Source organism: Tauraco erythrolophus, chromosome 18 (assembly GCF_009769465.1).
Source record: "Tauraco erythrolophus isolate bTauEry1 chromosome 18, bTauEry1.pri, whole genome shotgun sequence".
Taxonomy (NCBI): Eukaryota; Metazoa; Chordata; class Aves; order Musophagiformes; family Musophagidae; genus Tauraco; species Tauraco erythrolophus.
The window spans coordinates 541,695-563,499 of NC_141482.1; the positions used below are offsets into that span (position 1 = coordinate 541,695).

The window sequence follows — 21,805 nt, forward strand, 5'->3', positions numbered from 1 at the left end:
GCGGCAAAGGCGGGAGCCCGGCTCTGTTCCCTCCCAGCCCTGCGGCTTCTCCGGTATAAAATCATGGCTTCCGTGGTTGAAACCCTCCAAAGCAAACAGAGAGAGGGTGGGGAAGGGCAGCTGGCCAGGCTGGCTCATGGCCCTTTGATTAGGAGGGTTGGGCTCCCCCAGCACAAGGAAACTGTGCCTGGACCAGCACGTGCTCAGCAGCCCCACTCGCCTCCCACCTGCCCCTCACAGGAGCACACTGACGCGAGGGACCGGAGAAGCTACACTGGTGTGGGTCGGACACCGGAGCACCTCCTGTGACAGAGGCTGCAGCCCAGGTGCCAGTTCTGTGCAGGACAGAACTGAGCATCGAAATCCACAGACGGTAGGGTCAGAGCTCCAGCTTCTCCGCAGGGGCTGACACCAGCCCCTCACAGCAGGGAGAGCTGGGACACATCACACAGAGCCAGCTGTGCTCACAGCTGTGCTCACCAGCTTGGCCTGATGCAGCTCATCTCACCTGCAAGAAAACAGATGCTGGAGCCCTTCCGGAGCACAGATTTAGGTCAGATTAAAGTGATCTTCCTGCTGGGGGCCTGGTTCTCCCACCGCCAAACACCTGCATCCACACACATCGTCCAGGGCTCCTTGCCGCAGGCCAGGGTGGCTAATCCGGCTCTGCAAACAGCGAGTGAATCATGCCTATGCAATGCCAGGCTGCTTCCAAGCAAGCCCTGCGGTTATTCCCTTTATCTGCCTCACGCAAGAGCTTCCTGGGGCGCCAGAGAAGCAGCGCTGGTGGCGGTGGAAACGAGCTGCACCGGAGAGGATGCCACTTCACCGTGCAGCAACAAAACATAGCAGGCCTGCAGCATTTGTGAACCCAGACAAGGGAACTGACCAGTTTAGGGCAGCACAGAAAGCTCAGTGCACTGACCCCACACCCAGTCATGGCTGGAGGGTGGCAAGGGGTGCAATTTCGCCTGTTCCATAAGACATTCGGACCACCAACGTGTGCTGCTAAGGGGTGGATCCAGCATTTGCTCAAAGCTGATCAAAAGCCATCATCTCCCAGCGGAGCTCATGTGGCTTCCTCGAACACATGGAGCAGTCCCATCACTCACATTAACATGAAGATGGTGCCTCAGTTTTGGTGAAACAGTGCCTGGGGGAACCCAACATTTTAGACCGCAAGTAGGGCTCTTAGCCCAACAAGCTGTCTGGCCAGAGAAGGGGCACAGAGAATTATCTCCCATAGAGGAGGGGGCTCTGTTGGGTAGCGTGGCATAGTCTGGCTCAAAATGTCACCAGTATTTATTGCCAAGTGTCCCAGAAGCAAGAGGAACCCTCCCTGATGAGCTCCTCCATGCAATAGCTTTTGATTTAAACAAAGCCCGGAGGCTGAAATACCTTTGGGGACCATGAGTACAAGGGTGCTTCTTAATCCCAGCCAAGGCCATGGTAAAGAAACTTTCGGGGTTGTCTCCATGATAAGCATGGGGAACAAGTGAGTGATCCGGGACACAGGAGCACATGCACTGGCACTGAGAGAGAGCAGCACATTCTCTTAAGGAAGAAAACCTGAGCTCAAATCCAAGCTCTCGTCCACCTAAAGTGACAACCATGCTGTCAGTCTGCATTCCAGCTGCACCCAGGGCAGCACAAGGCAGGAGACACCTCCCAGTCTCTCAAAGCACCCAGCAGCAGTCTTCGCTGCCTCCAAAACCAGGAGCCCTGGGGAGAGTCAGGAATGAGAGAAAACAGCTAAAGCTGTGCCATCCCAGCTCAGCGGCTTCCAAGCTTGACCCTCCCTCCCATGGCTTTCCACCTGGGCCCACACCCGTGCAGCTCTTGAGCTCAAGTGACAACCACAGGGCTTGTGTCCCTTTGCTCATTCACGTTCTAGCTGCTAACCCTGGGTGAACAGCCCGTCCTCCCAGTTCTCTGCTTCTGCAGGAGGGAGAACTCCCTCAGACCTGCCCCTACCACATCTTGGCCTCTTCTTCCCCAAAACAGGGAAGGTCTCTCCATCAGCGAGTCCAGCACCTGCACACACCTCGGCTAGCTGCAGAACAGTGACTCCGCTCCTCACAGCCAGTGCAGAAAGAGGAAAAATTCACTCTCTTCCTTTTCAGTGGGAACTGGCAAGAGTTTTAAAAAGGAGAGCGGAAATGGATTTCATGCTGCGCATTCTGCTGTCCCAGAGCTCATCTTCTGCCCCTCAACGCTGGAGCTGTCTTGCAGAGAAACTGTTCATTGAAGCTAAGCACTACACGCTGCCACTGGTGCTTCCTGGTCCAAACGAGGGACTGGTGAGCCTTCAGAACGACTCGCAAATATCCTTTAAAGAACACGTCATTAAAAATTAAAAAAAAAACTCCCCCCCCCTCCAAAAAACAGCCTTAAGTGTCCTCGTGTGTGCACCACAGGGAAGGAGAGCTCTGCTACAGGTCGTGAGCAGCTGGAAACAGAGCGGTTTCTCAGAGACCTGGCAGTTTTCCGCCCTCTCCCCCACACTGGGAATGCGCTTCAGTTCAGGCAGCCACTCCAGAAGCCAGGTTGTGTGGTTTCCTTCAGGGATGTAAGTGCGAGAAAACTGGGTGCTGCAGGCCAGATGATGGAGTACTTCAGGAGAGAGCCCAGCTTTCTCCAGAGGAAGCCGTCTGCCTGTGGGATCTGGGAGAACACGTTATGGTCCCAATGAGGTTTGTATAAAAAAACCCTATAAATTCATCTTTGCTCAGCAGTGGTCCCAGACCCACAGCCCATTAAACACGACTGCGTACCAGTTTGGTGGCAGACACCACCCAGACGACCAGGCTAGCTGAGGGTGTGCGTTCAAGGTCAGGTTCTGCTTCCACGCAGGTGTGTGACCTACCAGTTTCCTCGCCTGAACCGCCAGGGCGGCATTCCCAGGCACTCTCACCATCTCCTGGCGTATCTGGTAGAACTGACGAGGCCTTTCACAATTCCACAGAAAAGAAACGCCCGTCTGGCTGCAGGACACACATCCAGCACTCCGAGCAATCAGCAAAACTAAGGATGCTGAACAACTCGCGCTGCTTCTGCAGCTGATCCCGCTCAGCCCCGGACACTGATCACCACCAGGCCTCGCACCACAGCAAAGACCTTCCATAAATTCCAGCATTGCTGGAAAACAAAAGGAGAAGTCCAGAAAGGAAAGAAGAGTCCAGACATGTTATATAAGTCAAAGCAGTTTATTTGTTTATGAATCTGAGAGCGGTGACCACTTACAGCGCGGCAACACATTTCTTTATCTCTATTTTGAAGTGAACTGTCAACTCCCATCTCTCAAAACAACGGTGCTTTGCCACCATGTGCCTGTTCCACAGCGCCCAGTGCACACCATACACGCTTCGCACTTCCCAGGACAAGGCAGCACCTCTTCGGAGTTCCACACTTAGTTACTTCTTCCTTTTGTTGCTCATGTGACACAAAGAAATCACTCAAAGCACCTTTATTTCAATGTTTCCAGTTGCTGGCTTTTGAAAGTCACAGTAATGCAACTCATTAACCCAACCCCCTGATTGATCAATGATTAATCCTCGTTAACCCCTCCACAAATAATCAAAGTGCAGCGTTTTTAAATTGCAGCAATGGCTCCAAGCAAGAGGCCATCACAGAAGCAGTTTTTCCTAATAAAAAATGTGATAAAAAAAAGATTGCAAAGTATGGTCCCTGAAATCTAAAAATAAACGTCTACATATAAAAATATATCGGCACTTTATGGAGGCACAGCAGGAACTACCTCAGGCGTCCAGCTCACAGGCTTTGGTACCAACCAGCACGGAAGGGTCCCCATTCCCAAGGCAGCTCGACAGAAGGAAAAGATGCTACCAAGGAACACGACGGGTGTCATCACGGTGAGCACAACTGCAACACCTCGCCTACGGAGCCCAGCACCGCAGCAGTGCCGCGTGAGCAGCTCAGCGCACGTGCCCACCTGATACCAGGCAGCAGACGGGCCGTGCCAAGCAACGACGCATGGTATGACGTGTCATCGTTGCAAAGCAGAAAATCAACAAGGGCTGTTTTTCTGTGACAAAAGCCACCAGCAGTTGTGGTTTTTCCACATTTACGTTTGTTCCCACTAGCAACAGGAAAGCTCAAAGATGCAGAGCACAAGCAGGTGAGAGAATTAGTGTGAACGGTACAATCCCGAGGAACCGAGCACCAGCAGTGTGCGAGGGAGACCGTGGGTGCAGAGAGCTCTCTTCAGCCCGGTGACAGGTGGCCAGGGCCAGGCTGCCACCTACACCATCTTTACTTCCGGCGGTTTCACAGGCGGCCACCCCTGCCATTTATAGTACGACACCAGCTGCTTCGGCACTTCAGCCAGAACCATCTGGGAAAGAGCTTCCCGGGGAGCCTGCAAGGAGAGCAGGGCGAATAAATCAGAAATACTGCAGAGAAAGGATTTATCAGCCCAGTGACACACTCTCTCACAGAACCCAGAGTGCAGCCCCCACCTGCCACCTCTCACTCCCTGTTTCAAGAGTTCCTTGCTGCAGCTTTAGGAGCGCTCCCAGTCAGTCTCGGCGAGCACTGCTGATGAAAATCACTTGTTCCCACCCCTGCACAGCTCCCACCACCTTGGCCCTGACCTGGGTGGGAAACTGCCCCAGCCACTAGCAGTTTCTCTTATTCTGGGTTTTCGTGCGACGCCACTCTTCAGCCCAATTCACTGTGGAATGTGCATGAACGCTAGCGCCAACAGTGGAAGTAGGGAAGAGCTGGGGAACACCAGGACTGCTTTCAACAGCAGGGAAGACTTATTTCAGCTTAAATCACTCATGGGACTCAACACCAGAGACTGACAATATGATGTCAGTTCCTTGCCTACATGTTTGCATCCCAGGAGAGAAAACACCTCCTTTAACTCTGCGATAGCCAAAAGACAGTACACGACATCAGTGACACAAGAGGCCTTTAAGAGAGCTGCGACAAGGCCCACAGTTTCCAACACAGAAGCAAACATCTCAACTCCTACTGGGAACCAGCAGCTTGGAGAGCACTCTGAGCAAGCAGCTTGCTGCCTTTTCTAGACCCGTTCTCATTTTCTCCATCCAATAACTGCATATATACTGGCCCCAGGACTCTGTGAAGTTAGAGACAACGCACATTTTTGAACTGTCGGAAAGGCACAAACTGGACAATGTCTCGTGCAGCTGGCTCTCCTGTCGGGGACTTCAGGACACCGTTGTCTCCGTCAAGGAATTCCATCGCTTTGAAATCGGCTTCACCAACTCCAACGATAATGATGGACATCGGCAGCTTAGAGGCATTAACGATCGCTTGCCTAGTTTGGTCCAGATCAGTGATCTCTCCATCTGTGATGATCAGCAAGATAAAATATTGCTGAAAGACATCAGAAAGCACCCAGTTAAGGAGTTCAACATCAAAGCTCACATAACCGAAGGCAAACGGAGCAATTTCTTACTCCAAGAAAGAAATCAGATAATGCTGTGGATAAGACAAAACCAGAACATTAAAGAAACTTGTATTTAGTCTCATTTTTTTCATAGGTATAACACCTTTCATAGGGCACCTCAAATCTCCTCTGTAGAGAAAAGTTAGAGGCTTAAATTCAATTTATACAGAACAATTACATCAATTGGAAGAAAGCACTAGAGATGAGCAAAGTACTACTAAATCAACGCAGCTGGGTACAAAATTCACTCACGGATGCTGCTCTACTCATTGATACCTTAAAAAGGCTTAAGTCTAGTATTTCATATCCCTGGCATGTAACTCAAAGTCGTCGTCTTTAGTTACCAATAATTTAAATTGTAAGTATTAGAAATCTAAAAATACAGCAGTGACAAATGTCATGACACAAAGACACTCCAGAGATAACAAGAGGGGGAGAATACAGGAGTTTTTCTAGAAAGAAAAAAATACCTCAAACCGACACATCATCCTGGTGAAGTGTTTAAAACTCCCTTCATTTTCCAGAGGCTAAGCTTTAGTACCTAGTTCTGAAACGAGCAATCACTGTTTTATAGCAGCTATCTACAGACTTAAAATGAAAATTAAAACATGAGACATAATGAAAACAAAAGAAAACTGCACTTCCAATTCCTAAATCCAGTTAACACGAGTGTTACTGTGGTTGTACCCCATTACAGACAAATTCCTTATTTAAATAGTTTTTCATCTGTAAGAAAAATTACATATATTTAACATAAAAGGAGGAATAAGAAGATTCCCCCAAGTCTTGGGAAGGCTAAAAAACACCCTCAGAAACATCGGAAATGGATCTGCCTAGACCAGCACCTCCCAGTGTGGGAAATGCATTTGATGCACACACAAACATAAGCAGAAGAAAAAACACTGACACAGCTAGACTCTAAAGCAAGTACCAGAGTGTACATGAGAATGCCGACTGGTCTGTCAAAATGGAATCAGTTACATCTATCAGGAAACAGACGCCCTTCATCCTTAGCGAAAGGGGCAAGTTGAAAGAAGTGAAGCTGAATTTGAACGGCAGCCACGGCCGCACAAGCACACAAATGAGACATGCAGCACACTGCAGGGCAGCGTGGATGCTCTGCAGTGCCATCTGCATGCTGATTTAACAGCTCTCAGGCTCCTTTGTTAGCCTGGCCCTCTAGATATCCCAATTCTGCATGCCTCCATGGTGGGACAGAGAGCCGAGCCCTTGGAGATGGTCCTTCTTGAGAGCAAAATTGTTTGGAATGAAATATACATGGTCTCTTCACACTGTATGCACCTCCTGCAGGTGATGGAGCTTGGCAAGGGAGGTTAGAGCAGGGCAACTGCTGACAGAGTCCAACTGGTCCAAAAGCCAACCCAGCCCCCCTGTACACTTCAATGCCAGCAAACTGTGAAATGGAGAAATAAATATTACTTGAGCAATGGAAACTAATGTCAGTGCCTGCCAAGTTTAGGTTCATGTTGCTATTTAGCAACAGAGTACCAACAGCCTCTCTGTAGGCTGGTAGGAGAGGACCAAATTTGAGATCCTGAGGAAGGAAGACACATCATTTTACCATTCCACTCTATCCCACTGTGAACATGGGAAACAGAAACATCAACCCAATGCAGATCCCCAGGAAAGCACATGCACTCACTGAAGCAGTTCCCTGTTGTGCCGAGTGTGCTGCAAACCTTGCCACGTGGTTTATAATAGGAGAGAAATTGGTTGGCCCATAGAGTCGGATCTGAGGAAGGATTTGGCGGTAGGCATCCACTATTCCTTGGATCCCTGTAACACAAGGAAGGCAAGCTGCCACAAGAGCCTCACAACTTCTCCAGTAACAGTTTCATAAGCATCACCAAGTACTATGGCAAAAGGATAACAACCCTCACACAGCTGCGAACTCCCGAAGGACAAATAAGCAACAGGGTAACAGCAAATAGCCGACACGTGGGGCTGAAACCAGCGGACATCTGCAGAGACAGGATCTGCAGATATCTCCCCCATTCTACATTTTTCACATTACTCTCTGTGCCCCCAACGTCACAAAGCTCATGGAAGTTGAGGAGGGAAAAACAATCCAGTGAACATATGCTGATTATGACATTTACCTTGGTCCTTCTACCTCGTCATCCATTTTGTCTTGCTTAATTGCTTATAGTCTAATTAGACAACAAGGCCAGAAGCTCTCTAGAACAATAACTTTTTATTCTCTTTCTGTGAAAGTCAGACAATGATCCCTGATTCTGGATTCAAACGCTTCTGTAACAGAAATTGCAGTACCTAAGGTGTTTCCTTACACAAGAAGCTTTTCTCAAGTTAACTAAACAAAACTTTTTAAAATGTCTGATTTTTAGATGGTGCATATTCTTGCATGGATCCATCCAAACTGGCCTATTCTTGACTGGTATCAATACAGCTTCATTTGCCACTGCTGCTTGCACTGTCCACCATGCAGGTTTTAGTGCAGTTAACTCTCAAAACTACTGCACAGGGACCGTTAAAGGGCAAAGACACAGATCCCAGTGAGGCAGACAATGCTGGGCTGACCAAGGAAACGCTTGGATTTTAACACTGAATCTCAGACTCCATTTTTGTTAGCCTTAGACCAGAGAGAAAAACTGAACTGAGTTAAAAATGCTTGTTCAAGAACAATTCTGTGTCACTGCATGCTGAGAGAGTTCTTGGTCCTAAAAGGTCAGAATCCATCTTAGAGAGCAGCGATTAAAACCAGCTGAAACAATCTCCACTAAAGAAAGAAAATACTAAAGAAAATAATAAGCTTTTAAGACAGCCCTTTAAAAGACAACGTTCAAACATTTACACACTGCTGATGAGGTAATAACGGCCTCTAACAGCCTTAGCAGATGGTCACTCCCGAAGCAGGACTAGCCCAGGCACATTGCTAATCTGAGTCCACCGCCACCTGTAACATACCAGAAGTAACCAAACTGCAGCAACAAGAATTCCAGCACAGAATAACAATCAAATTAAACCTAGGCCCTTCACTGGACCTTACGTAGACCACACAGAAGTCTGCACCAACACACTCATCCACTATTGTCAGCACCCAGGTGAGACGAAATCTAGTTTGCTAGTGTAGCATCTGTTTTTCACCAGTTATGAAATAAATACAACACTTCAAACATCTGTCCCTGTCAGTCAAATTATTCATAAAGATGTGTCCTCACCTTGACAGTAAGGGTTGGTGGGGTTGAAGTTCAAAGGAAACTCGTGGGATACCTAGGAAAGGGGATGTGACAAATAGTTAGGGAAAGCAGCCACGGACAGAGCAACTGCTCAACGTTGTGAAGGCCCTACCTGCCAGCTAGGAGGAACCTGAGCTCCAAACCCAAATGCAGGAAACAGCTTGTCCCTGGAAAGAAAGAGAAACGACAAGAAATGAGAAAGAGCAATTCTTTAATAACTCACTGTTCTGTTTTACTCCCGGAAAGCAGCTGGAGACCAAGGTTCAACTCCTGCGACAAGGAATGGGTACACCATCTAGCTCCCCACGGACAGCCACCAGTTACCCAAAGGTTGCAGGCTTGGGTTTGACAGTTTCAGAATTTCTTTCAGTGCAGCATCTCACAGAACTCTGAGGAGACTTCAAAGTAGCAAGAGAAAAGCCAGCCCAACCACAGCGTGGCCGAAGGACAGAGCTGACAAACATGTTCCCATTGAATCAAACAGGGTGTTGGTGTTTAAAACGCACCATCGGCAACATGGGGTTAGTGACCAGCTAAAGCAGCATTACAGAGTGAGCCACGGCCGTGAAAGGGCAGGCTTGGAAGGACAAATCAATCAAATATGCCAAATTATGAAGGGCTGCCACTGCCCTCCTTGGCAGTGACATAAAGAGGCGGAAACAGCAGCAGCTCCTGAAGGGATGTCCCAAGGAAAGGTAGCACCTCAGTCACTCAACCGCTACAGCTCTGGAACAAGCTATCAGCCTTGATCCCGGACAGCCGCTGCGACACACTGATGCGGTGGCTAGATCAGTTAAGATCACTACATACGTGTCATAATCCTGGACTACACTTCCCACACTCCAGATGGCAATCAGGTACTCATTTATCCCATCTGGGCTGATGTAGTGAAGAGAATCTGGTGACTTGGGATCTCCATTGGAGCCAGTGAAGTCTACGCCCACCTAATCAGTCAAGACGATGACAGTGAGTCACTGATGCATCACCATAAGCAAATGAGAAGAACTAACCACAGCCAGAAACAGAGGCTTAGACCCGGCCCACGTAGTTCCCTTCCACCCAGGCACACAAGCAGCCCTGTACTGGGACAGGCAAACAAGCCTGGGTACCTTCTCCCACCGGGGTACGTGCATGTTTAAGAAGTACTAATCCCTTCCACTGACAGACAGTACCACTTTCTCAAAAGAAGTTTAAGAAACCCTAGTTCCACTGAAGTTGCTACTCGATCATGGAAAGTAAAAACATAATATAATTCGTTTTTTGCAGTCTTCATCACTGCAAATTCACACTGCGTTCGCAGTCATTCACACTGCAAATAACAGTACTGATCACAGCTTCATTGCCCTTGTCCTGTCATCTACTGCGATGTGCCGTGGTGAAAAAACTCACGGTAAAGTTAATCTGGCAGCCTCCCATGACGTAGTCCAGAAATGAATATTCTGTCTCAATCTAGAGGAACAGACAGACAGTGTTACACTTCCTCCCCAGAAGAAGAGATTTCATTATGATCAGAAAATAAAAGAGCCAAACCCCAACAAAAATCTTCCTACCTTGCAGGATTTTATCCTAATAATGCCAGAGTTTTTGTAGCTCTTTTTCTTTTGCTTTTTCTCAGGATGAATGCATTCAAATTCCACCTACAGAAAGCAAGCATGTAAGAAGCCAGTTCCAAAACATCTACATTTACAGCAGGGCAAATTGTTGAAACAGAACAGTGTCGTCAGACATCACACAATTTCACAGTTACCCAAATATCTGGCAGAATTCTGAAAATTAGCTTTGAAAAGGTTTGCAACTACTTCGTCTGCTGTCTGGCGAGTTAAATGGGATGCTTTTGCTACCAGCACTGGGCAAAACACGAGGAAAGAGCACAGAAAAGTCTCTCTCCTGAGGAACACAACAGTTATTCTGTAGGCAATCATGGAACAGTGTCATTGTATCAGAGGGAAAAAAAGCCGATGACAAACACAAGCATTTCTCTTAACATAATCATGTTCTTTTTCAGTTCAGGGAAGGGAACGCACTCAAAAAGAAGATGAGGAAGCAAAAATCTCGGGGTAGGGGAGGCCAAAAAAGCCTAGGTCGCAGGTTCACAACAGCAGCGTTTCACTGTTTTGTTTCACTTGCACTAATTCTGATTTCACACGAGCTAGGAACAAAGGAAAGAGCTTTCCACCAGCTTCAGGATCACGACCACAGAAATCAAGCTGGCTGGCAACTGGAAGCAGTCCTAGGCTATGTCCTGCATGCCGATTCATCCCTCTGAATTCGGATGAGACATCTCCATGAGAATGGGAGTTCGAGTTATCACTGCAGACAGCAGAGAGAAACTGGCACCACGAGCAAATGATTCAACTGATTCTAAACTGGATGCCCAAGACAAGGAAGAGGAGTGTCCCTTCAAAGCACTGCTTCTCTCTGTTAGCTACAAAGGTGACCACGAGTGCTCATGAGGGTGACCAGCTCAAGCACAAGTGTTCTCTGAGACAAGCCCTACCTCCAGCCTTGTCTGTTAAAGGATGAACAAGCCCTTTTATTTCCACTTGACTCAGCAGAGGCAAAAGCAAGCTGAACTGCTGGGAAAAGTGGCTGGCGGCCAGCAGACAAGGGGCTCAAGGATGTCTTTGGGAAGAGGAATGGTAACAGTGGCCAAGGAAAACAGAGCAACGTAACTCCCACACCGGGTTTTATTCTTCCCAGATGCTGGCTCAGTAATACAAAGATACAGACAGAAAAACTCACTTTTGGAGGCAAGAAAAATATATCTCTGAGGTCGATATTAAAAAGGGTTTGTGAAAAAACAAATTATGGACTATGTCAGTGGGGAATTGAGGAAGCTCACCGGAGAGCCGTCACCTGCTTTCTGCAGCTGAGCCAGGTTGGTTTCGAAAGCACCTATCAAGTCGTGTGAGCCATCGCTGTCGTGATCCGCGCACTGCACCTGGAAGGGAACGGAGCACGAGCCGTGGGCGAGCGTCCTGCACTCAGGAGAACAGCAGCTGCTTGCCACGCAACCTCCTGCTTCCAGCAGCTTGGCAGTGATACCCAACTGCCCTGCCAAATCCGAACTGGTGGCACCATCCGTATCACTAACTGAACCCTGACAGTAATTGGTGGGAGACACTCAGAGTGCATCTCAGAAAAAGGAAGATGTTCAATTGCTCACCCATTAAAGCAGGCACAGTGAAAGTTTTAATTAAAAGCTTTCCTCAGTTTAAACAGAAGAGATTAAAAAAAAAAAAAACACAAAAAAACCCCCACAAAACCCCCCAGCATTTCACAGCCCAGATGTACAAACACGAGCTCATTCAGGCCAAGATACGCAACTGGGGTAATGGGAAAAAGGAACTAGAAGTTTATCTGAGCACTTTCTGAATACGCTCTTTTCTTCTGCCCAGCAATAGCAGTGATTTACAAAGAAACTGCAATTTACACAGAGCACTGCATCTGTCTTTTTCTGCGTCTCACACCAATCAAATTAGAAATACTTAATTAATAACCAGTCATGTTTAATCAGCATGAGAGCTTCAGAACTCAATAACGCAAAAGAGCAATGCATTTAAAAATAAAAATGTTAATAACTATAGCTTAGAGCAAACACAGCAAGACAGATATTGTCAATAGCTCCAGCAAAAATCAAGCACGAGGAGCGTCTCTGACACGCACAATACACGTGACTGCAGAACACGAGTAATCCCAGCAGCAGTCAGCCGAGAAACAGTTTGTGAACAGCTGCTTCCTGCCCCACTGAAGTTCACAGGCTGCACGGATCCGAAAGCTCTCCTTCTGAGATGTGCCTTTATAATCAAGAAACTGGTGTTACTCCAGTATAAACCACAGTGACAGCTTTCTCCTCAGGATGAAGGGACGAGATGACCCTCGATAAGGATGTCGAATTCAAGGGCTAGATATCTGAGTTTGAGACAGGGCTCTTTTAGGACTACTCTGATCCACCAGAGATCTGCCACTGGTGTCAGTGGGAAACCTGTACAAACAGCCGGGAGAATTACGGTCTAACCCATGTCATCCTTCGGTAGTTTCTTACTGGGAAAACACAATCACGTTAGAGACTGTGCCCCCCTTCTCCCCCTTTATCCTTCCCAACCCACCACCTTCCCACTCCTGTCTTCTGCACAGTCTACCATGAAGCAACTGCCATCCTCCTGCCTGAACTCCACTCTGCCCCTCTCTACAACTCTGACGTTTAAACATCACCCAAAAGCAACTGGCTTATGCCCGGGAGGCCAACGCAGGAGGCTCTCACGCAGAAGCCAGGGTGTGGACTCCCAGGGCAAGGGAGTCGCACCAGTACACCTGGACAGCCACAGAGAATTCAGCAGCTGCTGCCTCCAGGCACCTCCTCTCCCCCTCTCAGCCACGCCAGTAAAATTGTATTTAGGACCAGTTTCATTATAAAACAAACCTCTTTTTCCAAGGGTTTTCTAAAACCGACCAAGAGTCACTGTATGCAGCCCAAAGCACGGTGCTGCTGCAAACAAAATCCTGCCAGCAATACTGCAGGACACTGTAGATAGTTATTTACTGATCAGTTGTTTCTTCGCAAATGAACTATCCAGTATTCATTACAAGCCTTGGAAGAGGGTCAGCGGGTAAAAGGCCCCATTCATCTACAGGAGGACCTTTCAAAATTCACAGAAAATGGATTTGCCTTTATTTATATGCCATCAAACACATGGACTAGCAGCTTTTGTTCCAATGCTAACACCCACAAATTGCACATTTGCTAATTCCATTTAAATAACTATGGGGGAGAGATGCTGCTTCCATTTGCCCCTATTTTTAACGAAACTGTCAAGAAGACGAGGCTGTGTCAGTCTGAGCTGTTCTCGACACAGAACAAGGAGAATATCACTCTGCATCACAATGAAGAAAGAATTACCAAAACATTAGGTAGCATTGTTAATTTGATCCAAAGATTTATGTTCATGCACATATTCAGTACATAATCCTCACACATAGCTGGCAAAGCTGATGTGTACAGGACACACCAAAATGGCTGTTTCCACTGCGCTGAAGTACAAGGAGTTTTCCCTTCTCTGGCCACCGTTATTTCAGGTGTAATCGTTCCTCTGTAAATTTTTGGAAGCCTCAAGAGGTTGAGGGCATCAAATACCAGATGAAAAATGAAACACCAGTGCAATATTATATTCTTTAGTGCTGCTACTGAACTCCTGCCTGTCAGCCTGGATTCCCTTTTCTGACTGGCTTCCCTAACCTGTTAAGTACAAGAACAGTACAATCCTTTTTCACAGCTGCGTTGTGAAATTTAATAGATCATTTGCACACGCATCGAGAATTTTGCCTGAAACGACCTAACAGCAAAAAGTCCATCCTTTTTAAGAAGCAGTTCATTCCAAAGTGAATTCCAAAGCACAGAAAGCTTCTGGAAAACAAACACACACATACACCACCACCCAAAAAAAAAAAAAGCTCACCACAAAAAACCACAACAAACAAATCACAAAAAAAAAACAACACATCAACAACCACGAAACAAAAAACTCCAACACAAACAACAAACCAAAAACAAGAGTGAAGAAAGAAAGAAAGAAAGAAACAAACAAACATACATACACACCCCCCAAAACAAACAAACCTAACCAAATCTTTTTGGACTAGCGAAGAACGTGTAAACCGTGCCATCTCACGTCAGCTCTGACAAATGACACCGTGCATCTCTCTGCCATCTCCTTCACACCTCTGCTGCTCACTTTGGACCAAGAGGACTTCCTTCTGACCCAAGACTGCCAATTCCCCAACAGTAAAAGCTCAGAAACACCTCTTCAAACAGTGCCATGTACCAACAAGCCCAGCACACCTGAACACTTGTTTCCAGGTTAATAATCTCAGTAATTCTTTGGACAGATAAAAACGTTAGCATGCATCTTTTTGCTAAACCTTTCAGATCAAAATTCCAGCATGATATTTCTTCACAGACAGGATGAGGTGGAAAAATTCTGCAAACGGTGTTTAGGAGTTGGATAAGCACAGAGACTATACTCCCACAGAAGTACCTGTGGATTTAAATGCCTTTACATTATGAATGCATTGCTTAAAACAGAAATTAACAAATTAATTTGCTATCAGATTTTCTTTTGTAGAAACTTATTAAAAGATGTAACTGTTCTGCTACCACCTCCATAAGCCAGGACCAGAGAGAATTAGCCATCATATCCAAGACCACAAAGAATTGCAGTTCTGACTCAATACCAAATTTCTAGCTGGAACAGATTGAAAAAAAAAAGAGTTGGGACCAGCCTGCCAGTCTCATGAACAGATGAATCCAACAGACGCACTAAGGTCCTCTCTGTGTCAGTATCCTAACACGCTCGAGCTTGTACAACATATACCAGCTTCTCAGTTAACTTAGAAACTGTGCTAGAAAGTTGCAATTTAAAAAAAACAAACACCACACTCCCCAAAAAAACCCCGAAATCCCAACAAACCCTAGTCAGAACAGTGAAAAAAAACCACAGTTATAATTCTTCATATGACTAATCGTCAGAGAGTGTGTCGTTTCTGCATTTCCTGACTTCTCAATTTGACAACTCATGATGTTTTAATACAGACTTCATACTTAATATGAATAATCACTTATCTGCCACGCTATTATTCTAGAAAGGCAAACTAAAAATTTAAATATGACTAGACAACCTGATAACTCATGGTTAACACCAACAGAGATTGGGTTATTTATAACAACAGAGAATTTCTGAAGGCTGTACCTTGATAGGTTTATTAAAATCTGCACCACAGAACGTCTGCAAGGGAACACTGAACTTCCTCCAGCATGGATTTAAGTTGTTCTTAATCACCTTAAAAAAAAAAAAAATCACAGCATGACGTCACGCGAAGGATGAGGCGTGCAAGTCACTAAGAAACGTAACAGGAGGGTTCTGTGCAGCTGTCTAAGAACAGCCTGTCAGTTCAACTCCGACACGCATGGGTGGCCAAGCAAAAGCTCAGTACGAAATAAAAGCTTGCAGTTCAGAGTGAAATGAAATTTTAGAGCCAAGCCAACCTAACAGCTCATCACCATTGAAAGGGAGGAGAGTCCTGCCACCTTCTCATCTGGTGCACGCTGGCTGAGCCAGCTTAATCCAGTCATCAGGCAGCAAATAAACAATTTTCTGCCAGGTCAGTGAGCAGAATCCCTTTTTTAGGATACAAGACAACTTCCTTGGAAGAACTGATGCAAACCATGACCAGGAGTGGGACACTTTCAGCAGGACTAAGTCGAAAACTCAAGAAAAGCATCAGCATAGGAACAGTACCTCTGATCTGTACACCAGCTGCCACGTTCCAGCGTCGCTCTGCTTGTAAAATTCCAAAAACGGATCGGATTTACCTAAGAAATCCTGCAAACAAAAACCCAACAGAAGTGATCAGCCTCCTATGTTTTACTCAGATAAGAGAAGAGCTGGCTAATCAGTACACAATCCTTCAAAGCACAAGCAAACTATACACTTGTTTTCTTCTCTTTTATTCTACTTCTCTCTTTTAAACTGCTGCGCTTTCTAAGTCACAAGAATTTATCAGCTCCGATTCCAAGACCACCTCCTCAGATCATTCTTGTCACTATAAATCACATCATTTTGGTAACTGAGCAGTAAGGTCACTAAATCCCTGGATTGTTTTTTGACTTAAGATAACATCGAGGCAGCATACCTAAATTTCCATTTTTTCTTCCTTAGTAACACTAAAAAAGTTCAGTTCACAGCTACAATACTCATCGGAGACAATGATGTAATTGAATGGTATTAATAGACAGAGTATTCCAAAGCCAAAATAATCCCCCAAAACCCAAAGCTGGCAGTGGAGTTTCTGGTTTGACACTGTAGTTTTCAACACGCAATTATGTCTCCAGTTTACTTCACTGTAAGTAACTGGGTTAGGCCGATCCGGCAACTAAACTCCACACAGCCAGTCTCTCACTCCAGTAAAGTGAAGAGGAGAAAAACATAACAAAAGGACTGAGGGTCGAGACAAGACCAGAGGGAGCACCCACCAACCACGGTCCCAGGCAAAACAGACTCAGATTTCTGAAAGCAAAACAATTTATTAACCAGGCTCAGGCATCTCTTCTCGACGTGGGTTTTCCACGGGCTACGAGTGGGTCTCTGCTCCCCCGGGACCGCCTTTGGTTGCAAGGGGGCCGCTTGCCGTCTCGCCACCGCTTGCAAGGGACTCAGCTCCGGCACACGTCGTCCCGTTCCATCTTCACTGACCTGGTGTCAGTGTGGCCGTTTCTCTCAGATCTCAGTCCTCTCTGGGTGAGCTCAGCCCAGCGGGCACCCCAGGAGCGGGGCTCTCCCCGAGTTCCCCAAGTGGCTCCATCGCCGCCATCCTCAACGGGTGGCACCGGCCCGGCCCGGCCCAGACAGCCGCCTGACCGGGCGCCAGGGAGCGGGGGGCAGCGCGCCCCTCCCCTCTCCTCACTCCTGGGCAAAGGCACACGCCTTTCCGGTTCCTTTGTCAAAACGCAGAGGCACCGATTGGCTCAAGCCCCGAGGGGGATGGGAGTCTGATCAGGTGGGCAGCTCCTGCCACCAGAATCTCCCCCCCCCCATCAAACCATGGCAGTAACGAAACACAGTGAGCCTTTTTTTCCTGTATGGATTACCTAGCGTAGTTGAATGTCTGCAGACACAGAGAGATTCCTGGTCAAAAGGCACTCACTGTAAATGTTGCAGAAGCATGCAATATAATTTTACAAAATCAATACCTTTTTATCCAAGTTTCGGGCTTCAGTTTCCAAGTACACAACCCTGGTATCTTTAATCTCCTCGGCTGAAACCTGTGCCACAGAAATTAAGAAAAAAAAAAAAAAGAAAGAAACCCTACAGTTTTCCATTAAAGAAACCGTAGCTACAAATATCCGTTTTTTCCTGTACGTGTGTAGCATTTGAAGACAAACTGACTGAAAACCAGAAATGTTACTTTGTCCTAGACAACATACGAAAGAACGAGAAACCATTTTTCCAGACAAAAATCTTATTTACCGTAATGGTGCCCTTTCCTGCTGGCTTTCCCTGTTTCAATTCCAGCGGTCGGGTGAACACCGAGCTGGACACAACCTACGGTTAAAAGACAAATAATATAAATATCAAGTTAGATAAAAAGCAAAGAATTACTATTCAGGAGCAAAATTTTTAAACTCTCCTAAAAGATCTAAAAGGATTTAAAAGCATTTCTAATAGCATCAGAGTTTGTGCTCCTGAATGGCTGAACAGTCTGAAAATTATCTCCCCTCAGTACCCACAAAGCAGCACCCGCTATCATGTCTCCAAACTTAACTTTAGCCTATTTTTGCTACTCCCGAGACTCAAGAAGCATTTTCATCACAGCCAAAAAGCTATTAAAAAAAAAATCAGAAAAGACTATTTAATTTATCAAGTCTTTCTTTAACAACATGAACTCTGCTTTCCTTCTCCTACTTAGCTATACAAACCCCTCCTCAGAAAACGAGTACAGAATCTCAAATAGCCGTATCCCCCCAAATTTACTGTCTGATGATCACTATGTGCACAGGAAACTCCATTAGAGCTCTCCAAGCTCCATGTCTCCCTTACTCACTGATCGCCTTCAGTGTTAACTTCCTAAGTTAAGCAATTAATTGCAAACACTATCTATTTCTAACGTTTGCTTTATGACTGACATAATGATTTTTCCAACTACGTTCAACAGTACTGCAAACTAACCTGTTCCACAAGGAGTTCTCAAAACTGAACGTGTCAAAGCCTTTGACGAAGCAGCCTTTCACTCCATTTTTCCTAATAAACCCAACACTTGCTGCTACTTTGCAATCACTTAACATGCCTCTACCCATACCTGTCCCAGTGTGCACTCGATCCCTCCGAGGTAGTCATCGTCGTTTAAATCAAAGGACTTGTTATCAATATCATACACGCCAAATTTCAGCTTCTGCACTTTCTCAAAGTAGTAGTCCACAACCAGTTTCTTGCAGAATTCAGGGTTTTGGCAGTTTTTGATCCTCTCCGTGCGATCTACCTGCACAAACACGGAAGCAAAGCCCTTGATGACAAGTAAGAACCACGCTTTCTCCCACACAGCCTCTAATCTGCAGCCCTGGGCCCCTGCGCCGGTTGAACACGGGCACAGGCTGGGCCACGTACCCGAGACCGTGCCACGCACCCTGGACCATGCTTCGTGCTCAGTGATGAACCAGGCTGCTGCCGTCAGGCTGCCTGACGGCTCCCCGAGAAAGGGAACTACACTGGATAATGAGCATTACTGTATGAGAAAATTCTGAAGATTAAGGGTGAAAAAGCTGGTAGAACGCTGTGTTCTGGACTCGGTGCTCTGGGGTAAAGGAAGGAGGACGGGCTGCACCGGAAGAGGCAAACAAGCGTCCTGATATGACTCTGAGCAAACCTACGAGCAGCTCATGAAACCAACGGACATAAAATCGCACGCAGAGCTTGAGCGTGGCTATGGGGGCTGCTCACTGAGTGCAAGTCTCAGTTACACGTATCCCGTTCCCGCTAGGCGGACCAACGGGATGGAACGGGGAAAGCCCGGTGTGTTCGTGCCCAACGGCGAGGTGGGGGCTGCCGGCCGCCCCCCCCGGCCCGCCCCCCCCCGGCCCGCCCTCACCTCAGCCCACCGGCCGCCGCCCACGTCCTGCAGCACGACGCAGAGAGGGTCCGACCTGGAGCCCAGGTCCCTGTCGAGGAGGCTCCGGCAGGACACGGACAGCTCCACCCGGGTCACGCAGGCGGCCATCTGCGGGCAGAGCAGAGGGTCAGACCGCGCCGCCGCTTCCCGCCGCGGAGGGGACGGGACGGGACGAGAAACGGGGAAGGGGGGGGGGGCACCCCCCGCCCCCAGGTGCTGGCGGCGGCGCGCGCGGCGGGGGGCGGGGCCGGGGCTCCCGGGAGCGCGCCCGCAGCGCAGCCAGACGGCGGCAGGAGCGCGGCCCCGCGGCGGGGCCCGGCGCCCTCCCGCCCGCTCGCCGGGCCCGGCGGGGCACCGACCGCCGCCTCCCCCGTTCGCGTGTTTCCGCCGGGCTCTGCCCGCTGCTCCCGGCGGCTGCGGCTCCCCCCGGGCGGGCCGCAGCACAGGGCCTGCCCTCCGCCTGTCGCGCCGCTCTCCCCCGGGAAATGACTCTTTCGCAACTCTCCCGCGCGCTGCCCCTCCGCCGGGGCCGCCGCGCATTCAAGCGCTCCCGAAGCTCGGGGTGCCTGCGCAGGTGCGCCCACAGCCCCCCACTGCGCGGGGAAAGGCAGCCCGGACCCGACAGCGGCTGTGGGCACCGCCCCGCCCCGCGCCGGCCGACACCGGTTCCGCACAGCGAGCAGTGCCGAAGCCCCCCCGGCCCGCCAGACACCCCCCGACCCTCACACTCGGCCGCAGGAGCTACGGGGCCCCGGTTCTTCGGGATGCTGCCTTCAGAAAACTGTAACATAACCTTGGAACGAGGTGATAACCACATTTTATTACATATCAAACTGAAGACGTTTCATTCAAGGAACAGCTCTTACTCTCAAAGCTTGAATTCAGAAGACAAGCCTTCAAGCATCAAAACATTCAAAAGACTGGACAGCTTGGGAGCTCTAACAAGTACTTCAAACACGAATTTTCATAGAGAAGCTCCTTCAGAGTTTGGAAAATGAGGAAATCATTGTTTGCTCTTTCTGGTATCTGAGTATCCACATGGCTTTCTCATACACGCAGGGTGTAGATATTTATCTCAATGAAGAGATGAGCTTTTATTGGACAACATTTAACCCCTGGGACCTCCCTAGCCTGCCATCTACCCTGGACGGACATTAACAGCGTCACTTAACACACTGCTGCATGGCACTCGTGTTCCAGTGATGGTGGCAGGACAAAACCAGCGCTAAGAATTAGCAAAGCGGTAGGCAAAGAGGATCACAGTTCAGCTTTCGACTAAGGTCATCATCATCATGGCTTTAATGCCAGCATTTTCAAAGACGCTACTTTGAAGTAGTCTGGTCAACTGTTCAAACTATAGTTAGAGCCATCAATCTTCCACTTTAGTTGCCTTCAATCACAAACAATATTCACAAAAGAAATCATTGCCTTTGATAAATACATTCCTCCTAAAATCACAAGTCACAGGTATCAGGTTTTTTTCTTTACCTACATGTACCATTCCACCAGACCAGCTTACATCTCGCACAGTCTCACATCTGCGCAGTCCACAGTTCTACAGACAACCGTACACGTTTGTTTGATGACCAGAAATATCAGGACAGCCAGCCTCGGCTCCTGTGCCAACACTTCTCTATTTTCCTCTACTGCAACAGAGATTTCTGTACCAACAGGAGACAGAATGAGGAGCCACTTTTCCTCTCCGCTAGAGCACAATGGATCAGCTCCCTGTAAGCTTTAGCATCCTCGAACAGCAGCAGTCCTTTCCTCAGAGGAAACCATCACTACAGGTCTCAAGCTGCACGCAGAACGAGTCAATACATATTTATTCCATGTTACAAAGACACCACTACGGAAAAGTTCAAAGTTTGAGATGGGAACTGTTAAACCACACAACAAAGCCAGGAGGTGGAGTGACGCAAGTCCTCAAACCCAACCACCTCCCGTCTACTATCTGAATCTCTTCTCCAGATCAGTAGCAACGAAATTATTAAAATACTCCACTGTTTCAAGGATTTATCTTTCAAGACACTAATACCCAGAAAGCTCTGACATGTTACCATTTTGGATTTCGTAATGGCACAGGATTTCCCTTGAAACACAGCCCACATGTTCTGCTGAACCCCCTAGGAAGTTACAAACTACATGGGATCTTTTCCCACTACATCCTCCTGCTCCATCCGGGGATTGCAGGGCACCAGTCGATGCATGTGACAACCAGGACGCAACAGAGCACAGCCAGGCTGGTTGTTCGGAGCGGCTAAGCAGGAACTGTTCTTCTAACAGGCTGTACTCCCTCCTCGCCATCTCGGGGGTAACAAGAAAGCAGGCTTAACAACTATAGACAGAACCCCTACGGAAAGAAAAGGAATAGCTCCCTAACAGATTCAGAGAAAAAAAATCATGTTTAATCTGAAAACACCAGTCTGAGCCTCAGCCAGCAATTGTTTATATATTGCTGCCTACGGACATCCTTGGAGAGCCCACA

General features: G+C 47.7%; 1 protein-coding gene across 3 annotated transcripts in view; it reads right to left on the bottom strand.

Moving 5' to 3' along the window:
• Positions 1–4,067: 4,067 nt before the first annotated feature.
• Positions 4,068–21,805, bottom strand: part of CPNE1 (copine 1) — a 43,402-nt gene continuing 25,664 nt past the window's right edge. For 2 of the 3 annotated variants that reach the window (XM_086622833.1, XM_086622835.1), the window contains exons 2-16: positions 19,297–19,425; positions 18,511–18,690; positions 17,682–17,756; positions 17,405–17,476; positions 15,954–16,037; positions 15,405–15,494; positions 11,501–11,599; positions 10,209–10,295; positions 10,048–10,107; positions 9,469–9,602; positions 8,771–8,825; positions 8,641–8,692; positions 7,104–7,237; positions 5,131–5,367; positions 4,068–4,378 (exon numbers count right to left, since the gene is read on the bottom strand). In XM_086622833.1, coding sequence (XP_086478959.1) covers positions 4,262–4,378; positions 5,131–5,367; positions 7,104–7,237; positions 8,641–8,692; positions 8,771–8,825; positions 9,469–9,602; positions 10,048–10,107; positions 10,209–10,295; positions 11,501–11,599; positions 15,405–15,494; positions 15,954–16,037; positions 17,405–17,476; positions 17,682–17,756; positions 18,511–18,690; positions 19,297–19,425 — 1,605 coding nt within the window. In that variant the 3' untranslated portion in view covers positions 4,068–4,261. The remainder of the gene's footprint in view (positions 4,379–5,130; positions 5,368–7,103; positions 7,238–8,640; positions 8,693–8,770; positions 8,826–9,468; positions 9,603–10,047; positions 10,108–10,208; positions 10,296–11,500; positions 11,600–15,404; positions 15,495–15,953; positions 16,038–17,404; positions 17,477–17,681; positions 17,757–18,510; positions 18,691–19,296; positions 19,426–21,805) is intronic. The other variant, XM_086622834.1, reaches the window with a different exon arrangement.